Source organism: Pristiophorus japonicus, unplaced genomic scaffold (assembly GCF_044704955.1).
Source record: "Pristiophorus japonicus isolate sPriJap1 unplaced genomic scaffold, sPriJap1.hap1 HAP1_SCAFFOLD_359, whole genome shotgun sequence".
NCBI lineage: Eukaryota > Metazoa > Chordata > Chondrichthyes > Pristiophoridae > Pristiophorus > Pristiophorus japonicus.
The window spans coordinates 674894-695374 of NW_027253424.1; the positions used below are offsets into that span (position 1 = coordinate 674894).

The following is a 20481-nucleotide window of genomic DNA, read 5'->3' on the forward strand; positions in this document are numbered from 1 at the left end:
AACTTGGAGATATCACATTCAATTGCTTTGTCTAAATCATTAATGTATATTATAAATAGCTGGGGTCCCAGCAGTGAACCTTGCGGTACCCCACTAGTCACTGCCTGCCATTCTGAAAAGGTGAGAGCTCAGATGAACAGGACCCCAAGAAAGAATGCAAAAGGCAGGAGGCAACAGAGCAGAGTAGCACTGGGGTAAGTGTAAACCACAAGGTGATAGGAAGGGACAATATGCATGAATATAAAGGGGCTGCAGGAAGGGTCAAAACTAAAAATCATGGTTTAAAAACTAGTATTAAAACACTCTACCGAAACGCACGCAGCATTCGAAATAAAGTAAATGAGTTGACGGCACAAATCATTACAAATGGGTATGATTTGGTGGCCATTACAGAAACGTGGTTGCAGGGTGGCCAAGACTGGGAATTAAACATACAGGGGTATCTGACAATTCAGAAAGATAGACAAGAAAGGAAAGGAGGTGGGGTAGCTCTGTTAATAAAGGATGATACCAGGGCAGTTGTGAGAGATGATATTGGCTCTAATGAACAAAATGTTGACTCATTGTGGGTGGAGATTAGAGATAGTAAGGGGGAAAAGTCACTGGTGGGCGTAGTTTATAGGCCCCCAAATAATAACTTCACGGTGGGGTGGACAATAATCAAGGGAATAATGGAGGTATGTGAAAAAGGAACAGCAGTAATCATGGGGGATTTTAACCTACATATCGATTGGTCAAATCAAATCGCACTGGGTAGCCTTGAGGAGGAATTCATAGAATGCATACGGGATTGTTTCTTAGAACAGTATGTTACAGACCCTACAAGGGAGCAAGCTATCTTAGATCTGGTCCTGTGTAATGAGACAGGAATAATAAACAATCTCCTAGTAAAAGATCCTCTCGGAATGAGTGATCACAGTATGGTTGAATTTATAATACAGATTGAGGGTGAGGAAGTAATGTCTCAAACAAGCGTACTCTGCTTAAACAAAGGGGACTACAGTGGGATGAGGGTAGAGTTGGCTAAAGTAGACTGGAAACACAGACTAAACGGTGGCACAATTGAGGAACAGTGGAGGACTTTTAAGGAGCTCTTTCATAGTGCTCAACAAAAATATATTCCAGTGAAAAAGAAGAGCGGTAAAAGAAGAGATAACCAGCCGTGGATAACCAAGGAAATAAAGGAGAGTATCAAATTAAAAACCAATGCGTATAAGGTGGCCAAGGTTAGTGGGAAACTAGAAGATTGGGAAAATTTTAAATGACAGCAAAGAATGACTAAGAAAGCAATAAAGAAAGGAAAGATAGATTACGAAAGTAAACTTGCGCAAAACATAAAAACAGATAGTAAAAGCTTTTACCGATATATAAAACGGAAAAGAGTGACTAAAGTAAATGTTGGTCCCTTAGAAGATGAGAAGGGAGATTTAATAATGGGAAATGTGGAAATGGCTGAGACCTTAAACAATTATTTTGCTTCAGTCTTCACAGTGGAAGACACAAAAACCATGCCAAAAATTGCTTGTCACGGGGATGTGGGAAGGGAGGACCTTGAGACAATTATTATCACTAGGGAGTTAGTGCTGGACAGACTAATGGGACTCAAGGTAGACAAGTCCCCTTGTCGACCTTGATGAAATGCATCCCAGGGTATTAAAATAGATGGCGGAAGTTATAGCAGATGCATTCGTTATAATTACCAAAATTCTCTGGACTCTTGGGAGGTACCATCGGATTGGTAAGCAGCTAATGTAACGCCTCTGTTTAAAAAAGGGGGCAGACAAAGGCAGGTAACTATAGACCGGTTAGTTTAACATCTGTAGTGGGGAAAATGCTTGAAGCTATTATTAAGGAAGAAATAGCGGGACATCTAGATAGGAATAGTGAAATCAAGCAGACGCAACATGGATTCATGAAGGGGAAATCATGTTTAACTAATTTACTGGAATTCTTTGAGGATATAATGAGCATGGTGGATAGAGGTGTACCGATGGATGTGATGTATTTAGATTTCCAAAAGGCATTCGATAAGGTGCCACACAAAATGTTACTGCAGAAGATAAAGGTACGCAGAGTCAGAGGAAATGTATTAGCATGGATCGAGAATTGGCTGGCTAACAGAAAGCAGAGAGTCGGGATAAATGGGTCCTTTCGGGTTGGAAATCGGTGGTTAGTGGTGTGCCACAGGGATCGGTGCTGGGACCACAACTGTTTACAATATACATAGATGACCTGGAAGAGGGGACAGAGTGTAGTGTAACAAAATTTGCAGATGACACAAAGATTAGTGGGAAAGCGGGTTGTGTAGAGGACACAGAGAGGCTGCAAAGAGATTTAGATAGGTTAAGCGAATGGGCTAAGGCTTGGCAGATGGAATACAATGTCGGAAAATGTGAGGTCATCCACCTTGGGGAAAAAAAACAGTAAAAGGGAATATTATTTGAATGGGGAGAAATTATAACGTGCTGCGGTGCAGAGTGACCTGGGGGTCCTTGTGCATGAAACTCTTTTGAGTTTATCTGTGAAAACATAAAACATTAAACGGTGCCACCCGACCTGGGTGACACTCCAGACATTTACAAGGCCCATTTTTTTTTTCCCCCTTTTTTGTGTTTTTTTTTGTGTTTTTTCTTTTTTTTTTTTGTTTTTTTTTTGGGCACTAAAATCACAATTTTTCCCCAGTGCCCCCTATAAAAGGGAAGGGGACACTAAAAGCACCGGCAATTAAAACAAATTGACTTTAAAACGTAAAATCAAATTAAAATTTGGTTGCCGGGCGTGATGATGCACTCCAGTCCCTCCGGTGCCCACCTCTCGCGGAAGGCCGCGAGCGTCCTTGTGCATGAATCCCAAAAAAAGTTAGTTTGCAGGTGCAGCAGGTAATCAGGAAGGCGAATGGAATGTTGGCCTTCATTGCGAGAGGGATGGAGTACAAAAGCAGGGAGGTCCTGCTGCAACTGTACAGGGTATTAGTGAGGCCGCACCTGGAGTACTGCATGCAGTTTTGGTCACCTTACTTAAGGAAGGATATACTAGCTTTGGAGGGGGTACAGAGACGGTTCACTTGGCTGATTCCGGAGATAAGGGGGTTACCTTATGATGATCGATTGAGTAGACTGGGTCTTTACTCGTTGGAGTTCAGAAGGATGAGGGGTGATCTTATAGAAACGTTTAAAATAATGAAAGGGACAGACAAGATAGAGGCAGAGAGGTTGTTTCCACTGGTTGGGGAGACTAGAACTAGGGGGCACAGCCTCAAAATACGGGGGAGCCAATTTAAAACCGAGTTGAGAAGGAATTTCTTTTCCCAGAGGGTTGTGAATCTGTGGAATTCTCTGCCCAAGGAAGCAGTTGAGGCTAGCTCATTGAATGTATTCAAATCACAGATAGATAGATTTTTAACCAGTAAGGGAATTAAGGGTTATGGGGAGCGGGCCGGTAAGTGGAGCTGAGTCCACGGCCAGATCAGCCATGATCTTGTTGAATAGCGGAGCAGGCTCGAGGGGCTAGATGGCCTACTCCTGTTTCTAATTCTTATGTTCTTATGACCCGTTTATTCCTACTCTTTGCTTCATGTCTGCCAACCAGCTGTCTATCCACATTAATACATTGTCCCCAATACCATGTGCTTTAATTTTGCACACTAATCTCTTGTGCGGGACCTTGTCAAAAGCCTTTTGAAAGTGCAGATATACCACGTCCACTGGTTCTCCCTCGTCCACTCTACTAGTTACACCCTCAAAATTCTAGAAGGTTTGTCAATCATGATTTCCATTTCATAAATCCATGCTGACTTGGACTGATCCTGTCACTGCTTTTCACTGCTATTACATCTTTATTAATTGATTCCAACATTTTCCCCACTACCGATGTCAGGCTAACCGGTCTATAATTCCCTGTTTTCTCTCTCCCTTCTTTTTTAAAAAGTGGGGTTACATTAGCTACCCTCCAGTCTATAGGAACGTATCCAGAGTCGATAGAATGTTGGAAAATGACCACCAATGCATCACTATTTCTAGGACCACTTCCTCAAGTACTCTGGGATGCAGACTATCAGGCCCTGGGGATTTATTGGCCTTCAATCCCATCAATTTCCCGAACACAATTTCCTGACTAATAAGGATTTCCTTCAGTTTCTCCTTCTTGCTGGACCCTCGGTCCCCTCGTACTTTCGGGAGGTTATTGGTGTCTTCCTTAGTGAAGACAGAACCAAAGTATTTGTTCAATTGGTCTGCCATTTCCTTGTTCCCCATTATAAATTCACCTGATTCGGACTGCAAGGGACCTACATTTGTCTTCACTAATCTTTTTCTCTTCACATATCTATAGAAGCTTTTGTTTAACTTTTCATCCAAACAACAGCACCTGCAACAATGCATCAGTCCCTCATCACTGTGTTGGAGTGTTAGCCAGGATTATAGGAACATAAGAAATAGGAGCAGGAGTAGGCCATATGGTCCCTCGAGCCTGCTCCACCGTTTTATACGATCTTGGCTGATCTGATCATGGACTCAGGTCCACTTCACCGCCCTCGCCCCATAACCCCTTATTCCCTTATCGTTTAAGAAACTGTCTATCTCTGTTTTAAATTTATTCAATGTCCCAGCTTCCACAGCTCTCTTGAGGCAGCGAATTCCACAGATTTACAACCCTCAAAACAAATTTCTCCTCATCTCAGTTTTAAATGGGCGGCCCCTTATTCTAGAATTTTGCCCTCTAGTTCTAGTCTCTGCCATCAGTGGAAACATTCTCTCTGCATCCACCTTGTCAAGCCCCCTCATAATCTTATACGTTTCGATAAGATCACCTCTCAATCTTCTGAATTCCAATGAGAAGAGGCCCAACTGACTCAACCTTTCCTCCTAGGTCAAATCCCTCAACTCTGGAATCAACCTAGTGAACCTTCTCTGAACTGCCTCCAAAGCAAGTATATCCTTTCGTAAAAATGGAAATCAAAACTGTACGCAGTATTCCAGGTGTGGCCTCACCAATACCCTGTATAACTATAGCAAGACTTCCCTGCTTTTCTACTCCATCCCCTTTGCAATAAAGGCCAAATTTCCATTGGCCTTCCTGATCACTTGCTGTACCTGCATATTAACCTTTTGTGTTTCATGCACAAGTACCTCCAGGTCCTGCTGTACTGCGGCATGTTGCAATCTTTCTCCATCTAAATAATAACTTGCTCTTTGATTTTTTTCTGCCAAAGTGCATGACCTCATACTTTCCAACATGATACTCCATCTGCCAAATTTTTGCCCACTCACTTAGCCTGTCTATTTCCTTTTGCAGATTTTTTGTGTCCTCACACATTGCTTTTCCTCCCATCTTTATATTGTCAGCAAACTTGGCTACGTTACACTCGGTCCCTTGTTCAAGTTGTTAATCTAGATTGTAAATAGTTGGGGTCCCAGCACCGGTCCCTGCGGCATCCCACTTGTTACTGTTTGCCAACCCGAGATTGAACCATTTATTCCGACTTTTTTTCTGTTCGTTAGCCAATCCTCTATCCATGCTAATATATTACCCCCAACCCCGTGAACTTTTATCTTGTGCAGTAACCTTTTATGTGGCACCTCATCAAATGCCTTCTGGAAGTCCAAATACTCCACATCCACTGGTTTCCCTTTATCCACCCTGTTCGTTACATCCTCAAAGAATTCCAGCAAATTTTTCAAACATGACTTCCCCTTCATAAATCCATGCTGTCTCTGCCTGACCGAATTACGCTTTTCCAAATGTCCTGCTATTACTTCTTTAATTATGGACTCCAACATTTTCCAAACCACAGATGTTAGGCTAATTGGTCTATAGTTTCCTGCTTTTTGTCTGCCTCCTTTTTTGAATAGGGACATTTGCAGTTTTCTGGGACTTCCCCAGAATCCAGAGAATTTTAGTAAATTACAACCAGTGCATCCACTATGCCTGCCGCTACTTCTCTTAAGACCCTAGGATGCAAGCCATCAGGTCCAGGGGATTTATCTGCCTTTAGTCCCATTGGGCTCAAGTTTCGGATCCCCGCTTGAACGGCGCACATCAGAGAGGCCCGCCTAATTTGTAGAACAGAAATTGCACGGAATACTTACCTCGCGATTCTCCTATATCTATAGGCCCGTTTCCAGCTCGGCGCGGCGCAGCAGGAGCTGCTGGGGGCGGAGTTACAGCCCTGCACCAAAAACAGTGCTGGCAGCTGCGCGTGTGCGCAGTGGAGGCTGCGCGCATGTGCAGTAGCTCCTGGCCCTCCCAGCGTGTCCTGTCTCCAGGCGACGGCCCTATCCTTGGCCGAAGGGACGTTGCCCCTATCCTGGGCCGAGTGGCCTGACGGCCCTTACCTCTTCCGCGATGGCCCGCCCGGCATCTCCTGGGGGCAGGCCCTGCCTGAAGTCCTGGGCGGCGGCTTGGCATTTCCTGGGGGTGCGCCCCCCCCGAAGTCCTTGGTGTTTTCATCAACGGCAGGACCCGCCCGCCCGGCATCTCCTGGGGGGCGTGGGGGGGCCCGTTCCAGCAGGCTGTTGGAGGGCTCCCGGTGCTGTAGTCGGTGAGTAGAAACTTTTAATTTTTTCTTTATTGATTGATTTTTTTATTCTTTTAAAAAAATTTTTACTTTTAATTTTTTTTGGATTGATTTATTGGTTTATTTATTTATTTATTCATCATTTATTATTGATGAAGGCCCTTTATTTGTAAAAATGAAGTGTTTAATGCTTGTAAAATCCCCTAACTTCACTTCTCTTTCCCCCCCCCCCATCTCTCGTTCCCTGTGCCTAATTTATAAAGTATAGGCAAGATTTTTCTGAGCGTACAAAAATCTACACTGATTCCATGCTAAGTTAGTTTGGAGTAAGTTTTCGCTGCCTAAACTTGCAAAACAGGCATAAGTGGCTGGTAACGCCCCCTTGTGGAAAAAAAACTGTTCTAAAACAAAACTATTCTAATTGGATCAGACTAAATGCTGAGAATTGCAATTTCTATGATACTCCATTCTAAACTAGTTGCTCCAAAAAAATAGAAGCAACTCAAGCCGAAACTTGAGCCCATTATCTTACTGAGTACCACCTCCTTCGTGATTGTGATTGTGTTGAGTTCCTTCCCCCCCACCCCCCCCCCATAGCCCCTTGATTTATCCGCTGTTTGGATATTGTTAGTGTCCTCTACTGTAAAGACTGATACAAAATATTTGTTCATAGTTTCTGCCATCTCCATGTTCCCCGGTCTCGTCCTTTAAGGGACCAACATTTACTTTAGCCACTCTTTTCCTTTTTATATACCTATCGAAACTCTTGCTATCTGTTTCCATATTTTGTGCTAGTTTACTTTAATAGTCTATCTTCCCTTTCTTAATCATTTTTTTAGTCTTTGCTGGCTTTTAAAAGCTTCCCAATCTTCTGTCCTCCCACTAGTTTTGGCCACTTTGTATGCCCTTGTTTTTAATTGTATAGCGTTCTTTATTTCTTTAGTTAGCCATGCACCATTACGTGCTGCCGTCCTGCAGTGGGCTTGGATTTCTTTCTTCTGAAGTGAGCCAAGGTTAAATATAGAATGTATTGATTTAACTGTTTAATATTAAATGACAATCTGTTCAGAATTGTTGTTTCAAAAAACCAGAAAAAGAGTGTATTTGGTAAGAGGGGCGAGCAAGAGAAGTGCGGTGTTGTAAAGGATTATTGCCTTAACCAGAGAGCAAAACACTGACAGAGTTGTAGAGAGCTTATATTGTTAAGCTCCCTGACATTAGGTTCTGGTCTTAATGCCCTGGATTTTGCGGTGGTAATGATGGCGCAACTGTCAGAGTTTGCTGTCATTATTCCTCTGAAAGTGACAGCAACTTCTGGAGTAAGTACAGAAATCCAAAAGTTGTCGTCAGTGATTCTACGCTTCTTCACCGGTTGTGCTGTGGAACTCCTGGATCTGGCAATCAATTTAAATAGCACTGAAATGTAGTTCCTGATGAAAACTTCCCCTATTACGTTGGAATATTGCTGTTTTTAAAAAAAAAAGTTAAGCCTCGTTGAAAGAGGTGCAATTGAGTTTTTAAACGGTGTATTGACTGCTGAACAACTGTCCTTGCCCTAAAAACTAATTTTATATTTGTGGACTGTCGGAATTTTCCATTAATATGATGAGAATTGCATTGTTTTTAATATAATTTTTTTAAAGTTTGTTTGATATTTCAGTTTCTACCTTAAACCTATGTGTACATCCCAATCGTTATTTCACACTCTATAAAATTTATAATAAATTATTATCTGTGCATTTTACTTCCTGGTTTGCTGTCTATTAGAATTCTTCAATGTGATTGGCTGCTTAGCTCGCTTGATAACATCACTATAACTGGACGCTGGAGATTTGCTTGCTTCAGCGCCAGATTCAAACTTACGTCAGGAAAGGTGAATTTCATGTCATGGAAATCGCTAGATCCTTGTGGGCAGCTTACTTCGAGGTCAGCGATAAGCACCGTCACTTTGCCACTGACTGCAAATTCCAGGCCAGTATTTTCCTTAGAGCCCAGTGCAACAATTGGCATGTTTATTGCGCCTTTAGCACAGCAAAACCTCACAAGGTGCTTCATGGGGATGACTGGATACTGAACAAGATTCGGGAGAAGAGTTGGGTAAGGTGGCCAAAGGTGAGGTTGAAGAGGTGGATTTTGCAGAGGCTTTTGAAGGTGGGGACTGATGTAGCACAGTAGATGGGGTTTAAGGAGAGAGTAGGAATGTATAATGGCTGACAGTGCAACTGATTGTGCAGAGAAACGGTGGGTGGTGGGCAGTAGACCAGTGAGAGGAAGACCGGATACAAACTGGAATGTGGGGCTGGTAGGTGATCCAGTGGTAAGATGGAGCAAGGCTATGGAGGGATTTATAAGGGCAAATGCTTAGTTTTTTTGTATTCTAGTTTTCTATTTAAGATTATTGCTCTTTTTTTTAGATCTGGACCTGCACTTAAAAAAGGCAGAAGCCGCACATTTTATGGGCTACATCAGGTATAATTTCAACTCAAATATATTTAATACTTTAGTCAAGCCAATTTAGGAATGTTGACATGCTAATTTTACTGAAGTTAGTAATAGGTAATGATAGATAAATAGCATATATTGGAAACAATTATATGATCATTCTAATGAGGAATTGTAGTCAGAATTTCAAATACTATCGGTGCATTTGGTCATATCTGTATAATAGCTTCCTCGTTATATACATAATACATCCAGAACGGTTAATAATGTATTACTCCATAATCTAATTATCAAATTACTAAACGCCTAGAAATTACATAATTTTAGACATAGTAATTTGAGTACTGCAATCTGAAAACAGGTATGAAATTGAATACTGGTCAAAAACTGAACTAATACATATAATGGACTTATTTTAGAATAGTGATACACAGCTGAGATAAAGCTTGATTTTGATTGCATAAATTGTGGTCGGTGGCATAGCTCCAGAATTCGCAGCCGACCTGCGTAAGAATACGAATTTAACTTGAGCTTTTAACAGAGACTTCCTCTTCAGTGCTGCAGAGTTCTGCGCAACGTATGATATCAGGAAGGCCAGCAACGCTGTATACAGCCTATGCGTAAGGGAGACACGCCCACAAAAGCTGCCAAAACTAAGCCATGCCCACAGAAACTTCTTTCAGTCTTTTATATTGAAATTACATTTTAAAACCTTTTAAAACATTGTAAAAACCTTATAAAAAAACTTAATTAAACTGGTACTTGGACTTATTTCATATATCTGTTTTATTTTATTTTTTTCATCCAAATGTGCAATTTATTAGTCCCTGTTTACATAGTCAGTAAATTACTCTTGAAAAGTAATGTTGTTGAACATCATAGAGATTCCCAGCCAGATACTTAATGTTAATTTTCAGGATTAAAATATATTATTCAGACCTCATTTAGACTGGTAATAAATAACTCAATTTTCCTTGTTATATGTGCATTATATAGTTTATGTTCATTTTTAAGTTGAAAGGATGCAATTTGCCACACAAAACATTAAGCTTTATTCACCACACAGAAAACTCTCTATGGGCCCAAGTTTCGGGCCGCGCCTAAAACGGTGCAGCCCGGACCTGGACGCCCATTTTTCGCGCCAGAAAATGCAGCTAAAAAACACTTACCTATTCTCCGGCTCCCTCTGGAGCTGGGCGCGGCGCAGCACGAGCTGTAGGGGGCGGAGCCAGGTCCCTGCGCTGAAAACAGTGCCGGGACCTCTGCACATGCGCGCTACAGTGGACGCGCATGTGCAGTAGCTCCAGGCGCCCAAAACTGTGGGAGGGGCCTGAAGCACGCAGCCCCGAGCCCTGGCCGAATGGCCTCACTGGGGCTGCGTGAATAAGGCCCCTCCCACCTGACCGGACCTGACTCGACCTCTGCTCCCCCACCCCCCGGCGACCCGACCCCCACCCCCGGACCTGCGCGACTCTCCCTCCCCCACCCCCCCAGTGCGACTCCCCCCCCCCCCTCACCTCCGCAACTCCCCCCCCCCTCACCTCCGCGACGCCCCCCTCTTACCCCCCCTATTCCCCACCCATCTCCCCCCCCTCACCTCCCTCCTCCTCCCTCCCCCCACCTCCCTCCTCCTCTCCCCCCCACCCCCGTCCTTCTCCCCCCTCCCACCCCCTTCTCCCCTCCCACCCCCTTCTCCCCTCCCACCCCCTTCTCCCCTCCCACCCCCTTCTCCCCTCCCACCCCCTTCTCCCCCCCCCCACCCCCTTCTCCCCCCCACCCCCCTTCTCCCCCCCACCCCCCTTCTCCCCCCACCCCCCCTTCTCCCCCCCACCCCCCTCACCCCCCCCACCCCCTTCTCCCCCCCACCCCCCTTCTCCCCCCCCACCCCCCTTCTCCCCCCCACCCCCCTTCTCTCCCCCACCCCCCTTCTCCCCCCCACCCCCCTCTCCCCCCCACCCCCCTTCTCCCCCCCACCACCCCCCTTCTCCCCCCACCCCCTTCTCCCCCCCACCCCCCTTCTCTCCCCCCACCCCCTTTCTCCCCCCACCCCCCTTCTCCCCCCCGCACCCCCTTCTCCCCCCCCACCCCCCTTCTCCCCCCCACCCCCTTCTCCCCCCCCACCCCCTTCTTCCCCCCCCCCCCCTCTCCCCCCCACCCCACTTCTCCCCCCCCAACCCCCCTTCTCCCCCCTTCTCCCCCCACCCCCCTTCTCCCCCCCACCCCCTTCTCCCCCCACCCCTTCTCCCCCCACCCCCCTTCTCCCCCCACCCCCCTTCTCCCCCCACCCCCCTTCTCCCCCCAACCCCCTTCTCCCCCCAACCCCCTTCTCCCCCCAACCCCCTTCTCCCCCCCAACCCCCTTCTCCCCCCCAACCCCCTTCTCCCCCCCAACCCCCTTCTCCCCCCAACCCCCTTCTCCCCCCCCAACCCCCTTCTCCCCCCAACCCCCTTCTCCCCCCCCAACCCCCTTCTCCCCCCCAACCTCCTTCTCCCCTCCCCCTCCTTGTCCCCCCCTCCTCCCCCGCCCCCCCAACCCCCTTCTCCCCCCCCCCCGTGCGACTCCCCCCTCCCTCCGCAACTCTCCCCCCCCCCGAACCTCCGCGACTCCCCCCTCTTACCCCCCCTATTCCCCCACCCATCTCCCCCCCCCCTCACCTCCCTCCTCCTCCCTCTCCCCACCTCCCTCCTCCTCCCTCCCCCCACCTCCCTCCTCCTCTCCTCCCCACCCCCGTCCTTCTCCCCTCCCCACCCCCTTCTCCCCCCTCCCACCCCCTTCTCCCCCCTCCCACCCCTTCTCCCCCCTCCCACCCCCTTCTCCCCCTCCCACCCCCTTCTCCCCCCTCCCACCCCCTTCTTCCCCCCTCCCACCCCCTTCTCCCCCCCAACCCCTTCTCCCCCCCAACCCCCTTCTCCCCCCCAACCCCTTCTCCCCCCCAACCCCCTTCTCTCCCCCAACCCCCTTCTCCCCCCCAACCCCCTTCTCCCCCCAACCCCCTTCTCCCCCCAACCCCCTTCTCCCCCCCAACCCCCTTCTCCCCCCCAACCCCCTTCTCCCCCCCAACCCCCTTCTCCCCCCCAACCCCCTTCTCCACCCCAACCCCCTTCTCCCCCCCAACCCCCTTCTCCCCCCAACCCCCTTCTCCCCCCAACCCCCTTCTCCCCCCCAACCCCCTTCTCCCCCCCAACCCCCTTCTCCCCCCCAACCCCCTTCTCCCCCCCCAACCCCCTTCTCCCCCCCAACCCCCTTCTCCCCCCCAACCCCCTTCTCCCCCCCAACCCCCTTCTCCCCCCCCCCAACCCCCTTCTCCCCCCCAACCCCCTTCTCCCCCCCAACCCCCTTCTCCCCCCAACCCCCTTCTCCCCCCAACCCCCTTCTCCCCCCCAACCCCCTTCTCCCCCCCCAACCCCCTTCTCCCCCCCAACCCCCTTCTCCCCCCCCAACCCCCTTCTCCCCTCCCCCTCCTTGTCCCCCTCCTCCTCCCCCCGCCCCCCCCATCTCCTCCCTTCCCCCCCCACCCCCTTCTCCCCCTCCCCCCCCCACCACCTTCTCCCCCTCCCCTCACTGTCAGAAACACAGATACTGACAGACAGAGAGATAGAGACACTGACAGAGACACACTGGGGGGGCCGTCCCAGCACGCTGTTGGAGGACTCCCGGTGCTGCAATCGGTAAGTAGAAAATGTTTTATTGATTTTTTTTTTAAATTATTTTTTATTAATTTTTTTTGATTGATTTATTGGTTGATTTATTGATGTATTTATCATTTATTATTGATGATGGCTCTTCATTTGTAAAACTGAAGTGTTTAATGTTTGTAAACTTCCCTTTAAACCCTAGCCAACCCCCCTTTCCCTACGCCTAATTTGTAACTTACGCCTGATTTTCTAAAGTGCAGACAAGGTTTTTTCGAACGTACTAAAATCTTCACTGACTCTATTCTAAGTTAGTTTGGAGTAAGTTTTCACTACCTAAACTTTGAAAACAGGCGTAAGTGGCCGGATAAGCCCCCTTTTGGGAAAAATAAATTCTGTTCCAAAGTGAAACTGTTCTAAGTGACTAGAACTGGAGCAAACTAAATGCCGAGAATTCAAATTTCTCAGATACTCCATTCTAAACCAGTTGCTCCAAAAAATCAGGAGCAACTCAGGCCGAAACTTGGCCCCAATATCTGTAAAAAGTAATTCAAGTAGTTCTACAGTCAGTTCCTGTTAAGCGAGGAGTCTGTTTTCTCTTACTGAGGCATTGACAGTGTTTTAACGTGACAATTCTGCAGGTGTAATTTGTTCATGCCATTAGTGATCATTTTATTTCCACAAGTTCAGTAAAGATAGTTTTAGTACACATTTTATAACCGAGAACTTCAGAATTGTTATATAATTTTGATGGGCTATACCCCATCATACTGCAGCAAAAGACAAGGGCCAAACATATTGCAAGTTTACTTAGAAGATTTCTCTTTAAAAAGATATATTTGACAATATTTATTGGGAAAATATATGTAAACGGCCAAAATATATCTACTCCCAAAATTGCAAAATGTTGATTTTTCAACTCAGACCTTTTACGATGTGTTTTGAACGTTAAAAAATAATAATGTTGGCAGTTTTCTTTTACCGATCACCCAACCTCCAAAAGAGCTGCCACCATTTGCTCTTGGCACATGTCTAGAAAAAAATAGTCCATGGCTGCATTTTAATTTAATAATTAATGAAGCAAATGATAGTGGAAATGATCTAGGTATCTGGAAAGGCAGCTTCTAGATTTTAAGGGCTTCAGCAGCTCATATTAAACTGTAAAGTGATTTACCTTATTGCTACTTTTATTTCACTAAATTTACAAGGCCCTTGTGCATAATTCCATGAGTTACTCCAGCTGGTCCAGATACTGTAAAAGTACTGAAGGTTGTGGTAATTTCTTAAGTGAACAAAAAATTAGGCTCCTATGCTTGCTATCAGCAACCGTAAGAGTTTTGTCCGTAATTGCTGGGCAGTTAACATAAGAATATAAGAAATAGGAGCAGGAGTCGGCCATACGACACCTCGAGCCTGCTCTGCCATTTAATACGATCATGGCTGATCTGATCATGGCCTCAGGTACACTTTCCTGCCCGCTCTCCATAACCCCTTATTCCCTTATCGTTTAAGAAACTGTCGATTTCTGACTTAAATTTATTCAATGTCACAGCTTCCACAGCTCTCTGAGGCAGCAAATCTCACAGATCCACAACCCTCTGAGAGAAGAAATTTCTCCTCATCTCAGTTTTAAATGGGTGGCCCCTTATTTTAAGATCATGCCCTCTAGTTCTAGTCTCTCTCATCAGTGGAAACATCCTTTCTGCATCCACCTTGTCAAGCCCCCTCATAATCTTAGACGTTTCGATAAGATCACCTCTCATTCTTCTGAATTCCAATGAGTAGAGGCCCAACTTACTCAACCTTCCTCATAAGTCAACCCACTCATCCCCGGAATCAACCTAGTGAACCTTCTCTGAACTGCCTCCAAAGCAAGTATATCCTTTCGTAAATATGGAAACCAAAACTGCACGCAGTATTCCAGGTGTGGCCTCACCAATACCCTGTACAACTGTAGCAAGACTTCCCTGCATTTATACTCCATCCCCTTTGCAATAAAGGCCAAGATTCCATTGGCCTTCCTGATCACTTGCTGTACCTGCATAATAACCTTTTGTGTTTCATGCACAAGTACCCCCACGTACGTCTCGCTGTCCTGTGGCACTTTGCAATCTTCCTCCATTTAAATAATAACTTGCTCTTTGATTTTTTTCTGTCAAAGTGCATGACCTCACACTTTCCAACATTGTACTCCATCTGCCAAATTTTTGCCCACTCACTTAGCCTGTCGGTGTCTTTTTGTAGATTTTTTGTGTTCTCACACATTACTTTTCCTCCCATCTTTGTATTATTGGCAAACTTGGCTAGTTACACTCGGTCCCTTCCTCCATGTCGTTAATATAGATTGTAAATAGTTGGAGTCCCAGCAATATTACTGATTGCCAAACCCGAGAATGAATCATTTATCCCAACTCTCTGTTTTCTGTTAGTTAGCCAATCGTCTATCCATGCTAATATATTACCCCAAGACCTGTGAACTTTTATCTTGTGCAGTAACCTTTTATGTAGCACCTTGTCAAATGCCTTCTGGAAGTCCAAATACACCATAGCCACTGGTTCCCCTTTATCCACCCTGTTCGTTACATCCTCAGAATTCTAGCAAATTTGTCAAACATCACTTCCCCTTCATAAATCCATGCTGACTGCCTGACAATTTTGCTTTTCCAAATGTCCTGCTACTGCTTCTTTAATAATGGACTACAACATCTTCCCAACCACAGATGTTCGGCTAACTGGTCTATAGTTTCCTGCTTTTTGTCTGCCTGTTTTTTTAAATAGCGTTACATTTGCAGTTTTCCAATCTGCTGGGACCTCCCCAGAATCCAGGGAATTTTGGTAAATTACAACCAATGCATCCACTATCCCTGCCGCTACTTCTCTTAAAACCCTAGGATGCAAGCCATCAGGTCTGGGGGATTTATCTGACTTTATTCCCATTATCTTGCTGAGTACCACCTCCATCGTGATCGTGATTGTGATTGTGTTAAGTCCCCCTCATAGTCCCTTGACTAGCCATTGTTGGAATATTATTAGTGTGCGCTACCGTAAAGACTGATACAAAATATTTCTTCAGAGTTTCTACCATCTCCATGTTTCCCATTACTAATTCCCTGGTCTCGTCCTCTAAGGGATCAACATTTACTCTAGCCACACTTTTTTCCTTTTTATATACAGGCTAAGTGAGTTGGTAAAAATTTGGCAGATGGAATATAATGTTGGAATGTGTGAGGTCATGCACTTCGGCAGAAAAAAATCAAAGAGCAAGTTATTATTTAAATGGAGAAAGATTGCAAAGTGCTGCAGTACAGTGGGACCTGGGGGTACTTGTGCATGAAGCACAAAAGGATAGTATTGCAAAGGGGATGGAGTATAGAAGCAGGGAAGTCTTGCTACAGCTATACAAGGTATTGGTGAGGCCACACCTGGAATACTACGTGCAGTTTTGGTTTCCATATTTATGAAAGGATATACTTTGGAGGCAGTTTAGAGAAGGTTCACTAGGTTGATTCCAGGGATGAGGGGGTTGACTTATGAGGTAAGGTTGAGTAGGTTGGGCCTCTACTCATTGGAATTTAGAAGAATGAGAGGTGATTTTATCGAAACATATAAGATTATGAGGGGGCTTGACAAGATTGATGCAGAGAGGATGTTTCCACTGATGGGGGAGACTAGAACTAGAGGGCATGATCTTAGAAGAAGGGGCCACCCATTTAAAAGAGAGATGAGGAGAAATTTCTTCTCTGAGGGTTGTGGATTTGTGGAATTTGCCTCAGAGAGCTGTGGAAGCTGTGACATTGAATAAATTTAAGACCGAAACGATAAGGAGTTTTGGGGAGCAGGCGGGGAAGTGGAGCTGAGTCCAGCCATGTCCAGTCAGATCAGCCATGATCTTATTGATTGGTGGAGCGGGCTCTAGGGGCCATATGACGTACTCCTGTTCCTAGTTCTTATGTTCTTATACCTAAAGAAACTCTTGCTATCTGTTTTTATATTTTGGTGCTAGTTTACTTTCATAGTCTATCTTCCCTTTCCTAATCATTTTTTTAGCCATTCTTTGTTGGCTTTTAAACACTTCCCAATCTTCTGTTGCTGTGCAAATAGCCCAACTTTCCGCCAGCAATTGTAACTTCCTCAGTCTGAGAAGTCGTACTTTGACAGATTGCACGTTCGGGATTCAGCGCAAGCGGAAATCCCGAACTTGTGTATTTCAAAGGTGCTATGATGGCGTACTCTAGTACACCATCATACCCACCGAAAAATCCGGGTGAGTATTACAGAATGTGCTTCTTGGTTAGCTAATCATGGAATTATATTAATTAGTAATTAATACTATGTAGCAATCCATGGCCAACCTAGGCAAAAGCATGATGGTTGAGGAAAAAGAACAAGAGAAACTGATAATTAATGGGGAAATTAAGTGCTGTAGTATGAAATTATATGAATTGTAATACAAGATCATAATGTCAGTGTTCTTAATCATTAAAAAAATATTTTGCTTTAATAGGATTTCCCTCATATTGTAGTTGTTGGACTTGGTGGCAAAAATGCTGGAGTTAATCATTTGGAACAATATGATGAAGGCAAAGAAAACATTCGAGCTGCCATCGCAGGTAAAGTGTGCTCTTTGTTACTGCAAATTTAATGAGATCGGTGACATGTTAAAATGAAACTATTTTTTGAAGTGTAGAGATATGTTTAAATCTATAAAGGGACCTAGTCCAGAGAAGTCTGGTACGTACTGGGTTATTACCACTCCTTGTGGAGTTTGCTCTAATTGCCAAGGCCAAAAGTGGATAGATGTTGGCATGAGGCTCTGTAAGGGTTGGCCTCATGACTTGAATTGATATTTGCTGCTGCTTAAAATTCATTAAACCTCAATAACTAATGGCTCCACATTATAAGACACAGAAAGAAGTAAAACATAGAATTAAAAAATATATATAGACTTTCATTGGGCTAGAAATTGATCGAAGGCCGCCACTGCCTGTTTACTGCCCAAAAAACCACTAAGATTTTACAAATAACACCGGCGGAAAATTGATCAAAAAATAAGGGAAAAAAACGCGGGGAAAATGGACATTGTACATGGATTCTCCGCGGTCCTGGTCAAATTAAGTCCGAGGTTAGAGCCGGCCTAGGGAGGAAGGTAAACACGAAAAATATTTAAAAAGAATAAAATAAAACATTGGAAAACATTCAGACAACCCTTTTCTACTGAATCACTGCAAAAAAAATGTTTTTAAACCGACTGTCCATCGAGAGGCTGGGTGTTTTTTTTTTAAATAGAACAGATCACCACTCGCACCAAACTCAGGCAGGGGCAGTTTTCCCAGCGTTGCACGCTGGTGGTCTACTCCCCAGCGGTATTTAAAAACCGTTGGTGGAAGACTGTAATGAATTTCCCACCGATTCGTTTTCAGCCCAAAATTACTCCAAGAAACCCGGCAGTAGGCTGATTAATTTCTAGCTCATTATGTTTTATCTATCAAAAAATTCTGGACGGTCCACTTAAAAATAAGACTTTCCAGTCCGAAACTGGACAGGTGACAACGTCAACTCTAAAGAACTTGTAGGTCTCAGCTGCTGAGGTGTATTCAACTCAATTTTAAACAAAAACTGTCTGTGAACAAAAGCACTGGACTGATATTAGGAATTTTTTTTTCACAAACAAGTGACCTCCATATGGAATAGATTTCCAGATAGAGTAATAGAGGCAAAAAACAGGGAACCATTTACAAAACATGTGATGCTGCAATGGGGGGAAGGGGGGGCTGGGTTCTTTCTGAATGGGTGGATTTAGATGGGCTAACTGGCCTTCCTCATTTGTAGCTATCCAGTGAAATACACATTTTTGAACAGAAAATAACTGGAAAATAATTGTGGCTGTGTTAATATCAAAACTGCTGCAATAAGATATGACAAACACTTCCTGGGTGTTTGGAACATTTAGATTACTATTTAAAAACTACTAGGGAATCTAAAGTGTTCATTTGAGGCCAAGTTCTTACATTATACAATTCCACATGGCTTACCACTTCAACAGAGTGATTAATTTAAAATCTCGTGTAGCATTTGATTTTAATGAATAAAAGTTCGGCCAAATATTATTTGAATGTTTTGTGGATCTATTGTGCTAAAAAAGAAAGCATATTCACAGTGCTGTAAGAAGAAAATTAAGCATCTGAATTTCGTTTAGTCGGATGCAGGCAGCTACAAGACCTGGAGGTTCCTCTGGTGGAAGTTGACCCATGTGGGGATGCCCAGTGTGCAGCGGAAGGATCTGTTTTGGGTTTGTTTGAGTATAATGAGCTGAAGAAGAAAAAGAAAACAGTGGTCACTGTGAAACCGTATGGAAGGTATCGAGATAGTACTTATTTACAGAAAGCATGCTCAATTTTATAAAGGATATTCTATTTATTCAGTTATATTTTGGGAAATGTGCACTTAACCAAAGCACTGAATTGCTCAGCACCTGCTATCATTATCATTCTGTAGCTTTCTGTTCTTGGCAAGTTAGTTGTGGCTCGATTTGAATTCAACCATAATTTAATAAAATAGTGGCAGGATTCTAATTTGTGTGCAAGTCCATGCTGCTAATCCTGTATGTTATCTTCTGATTTCAATTGCAATGCTGGTCGGTATAGTACTTTTATTTTTAGACCCTTTTTTTTTACATGTCTACACCTGAAATGTCTGTTCTCTCCACTAGCTTTTGTTTTTGTTGCAGGTTTCCAGCATTTTCAGTTTTTCCTGTTTCTGCACTTTTATTTAACTGACTTAGTTACTTTTTTAAAGCATGGGGCCCAAGTTTACGCCCTCTAAGAACGCGCACCGCCATAAGGTGCGGCAATTTTCTGGAATAAAAAGGGCGGCGAAAACTTACCTTGTGATTCTCCAGTCCCCTCAGGACGTCTTCGTGCTCGGCATGGCGCAGCATAAGGGGTCGGGAGCGGAGCCAGGTCCCGGCGCTGAAAACAGTGCTGGGACCTCTGCACCTGCGCGCACATGTGCAGTAGCTCCTCACCCCCCGGGGCTGTGTGGGAGGGGCCCGAAGCTCACCGCCCCGACCCCTGGCCGAAGGGGCTCCCTGGGCGAAGATTGGACTCGGGCCTCCCTCCCTTCTGCTCTCGCTCCCCCCTCCTCCCCCCCCCCTCCCCCTGTTCAACTCACGCTTCCCCCCCACCCACGTTCAGCTCCCGCTATCTCCCATTCAGCTCCCCCTCTCTCCCCCCCCCCCCATCAGCCGTCCCCCTCCCCCCCCCCCCCCCCGTCCCTCCGCGTGGGCGCCCCCATCTTGCTGGGGGCGGCCACGCCTGAAGTCTTTGGCAGCCCGGCTTCGACGTCCTCGGCTCCCTCTCCTCGTTCAGCCTCCCTCTCCTCGCTCTCTCTTTCCCCCCCCCCAACTTCTTCCCCCCCCCCCAACTTCTTCCCCCTCCCCCCAACTTCTTCCCCCTCCCCCCAACTTCTTCCCCCTCCCCCCAACTTCTTCCCCCTCCCCCCAACTTCTTCCCCCCTCTCCCCTCACCCCCACCTCTCCCCCCTCCCCCACCTCTTCCCCCCTCTCCCCCACCCTCTTCCCCTCCCCCACCTCTTCCCCCTCCCCACCTCTTCCCCTCCCCCACCTCTTCCCCCTCCCCCACCTCTTCCCCCTCCCCCACCTCTTCCCCCTCCCCCACCTCTTCCCCCTCCCCCACCTCTTCCCCCTCCCCCACCTCTTCCCCCTCCCCCACCTCTTCCCCCCTCCCCCACCTCTTCCCCCTCCCCACCTCTTCCCCACCTCCCCCACCTCTTCCCCACCTCCCCCACCTCTTCCCCACCTCCCCCACCTCTTCCCCCACCTCCCCCACCTCTTCCCCACCTCCCCCACCTCTTCCCCACCTCCCCCACCTCTTC

General features: G+C 45.9%; 1 protein-coding gene across 1 annotated transcript in view; it reads left to right on the top strand.

The window, feature by feature from the left end:
• The window catches only part of LOC139250252 (cytosol aminopeptidase-like), a gene marked incomplete at its 3' end in the record, with an annotated part of 31762 nt that extends 12818 nt beyond the window's left edge, over positions 1-18944 (top strand). The window contains exons 3-6 of the mRNA XM_070872749.1: positions 60-194; positions 8929-8983; positions 17093-17198; positions 18785-18944. Of these exons, the coding sequence (XP_070728850.1) occupies positions 133-194; positions 8929-8983; positions 17093-17198; positions 18785-18944 (383 nt within the window). The remainder of the gene's footprint in view (positions 1-59; positions 195-8928; positions 8984-17092; positions 17199-18784) is intronic.
• Between the last annotated feature and the right edge of the window lie 1537 nt (positions 18945-20481).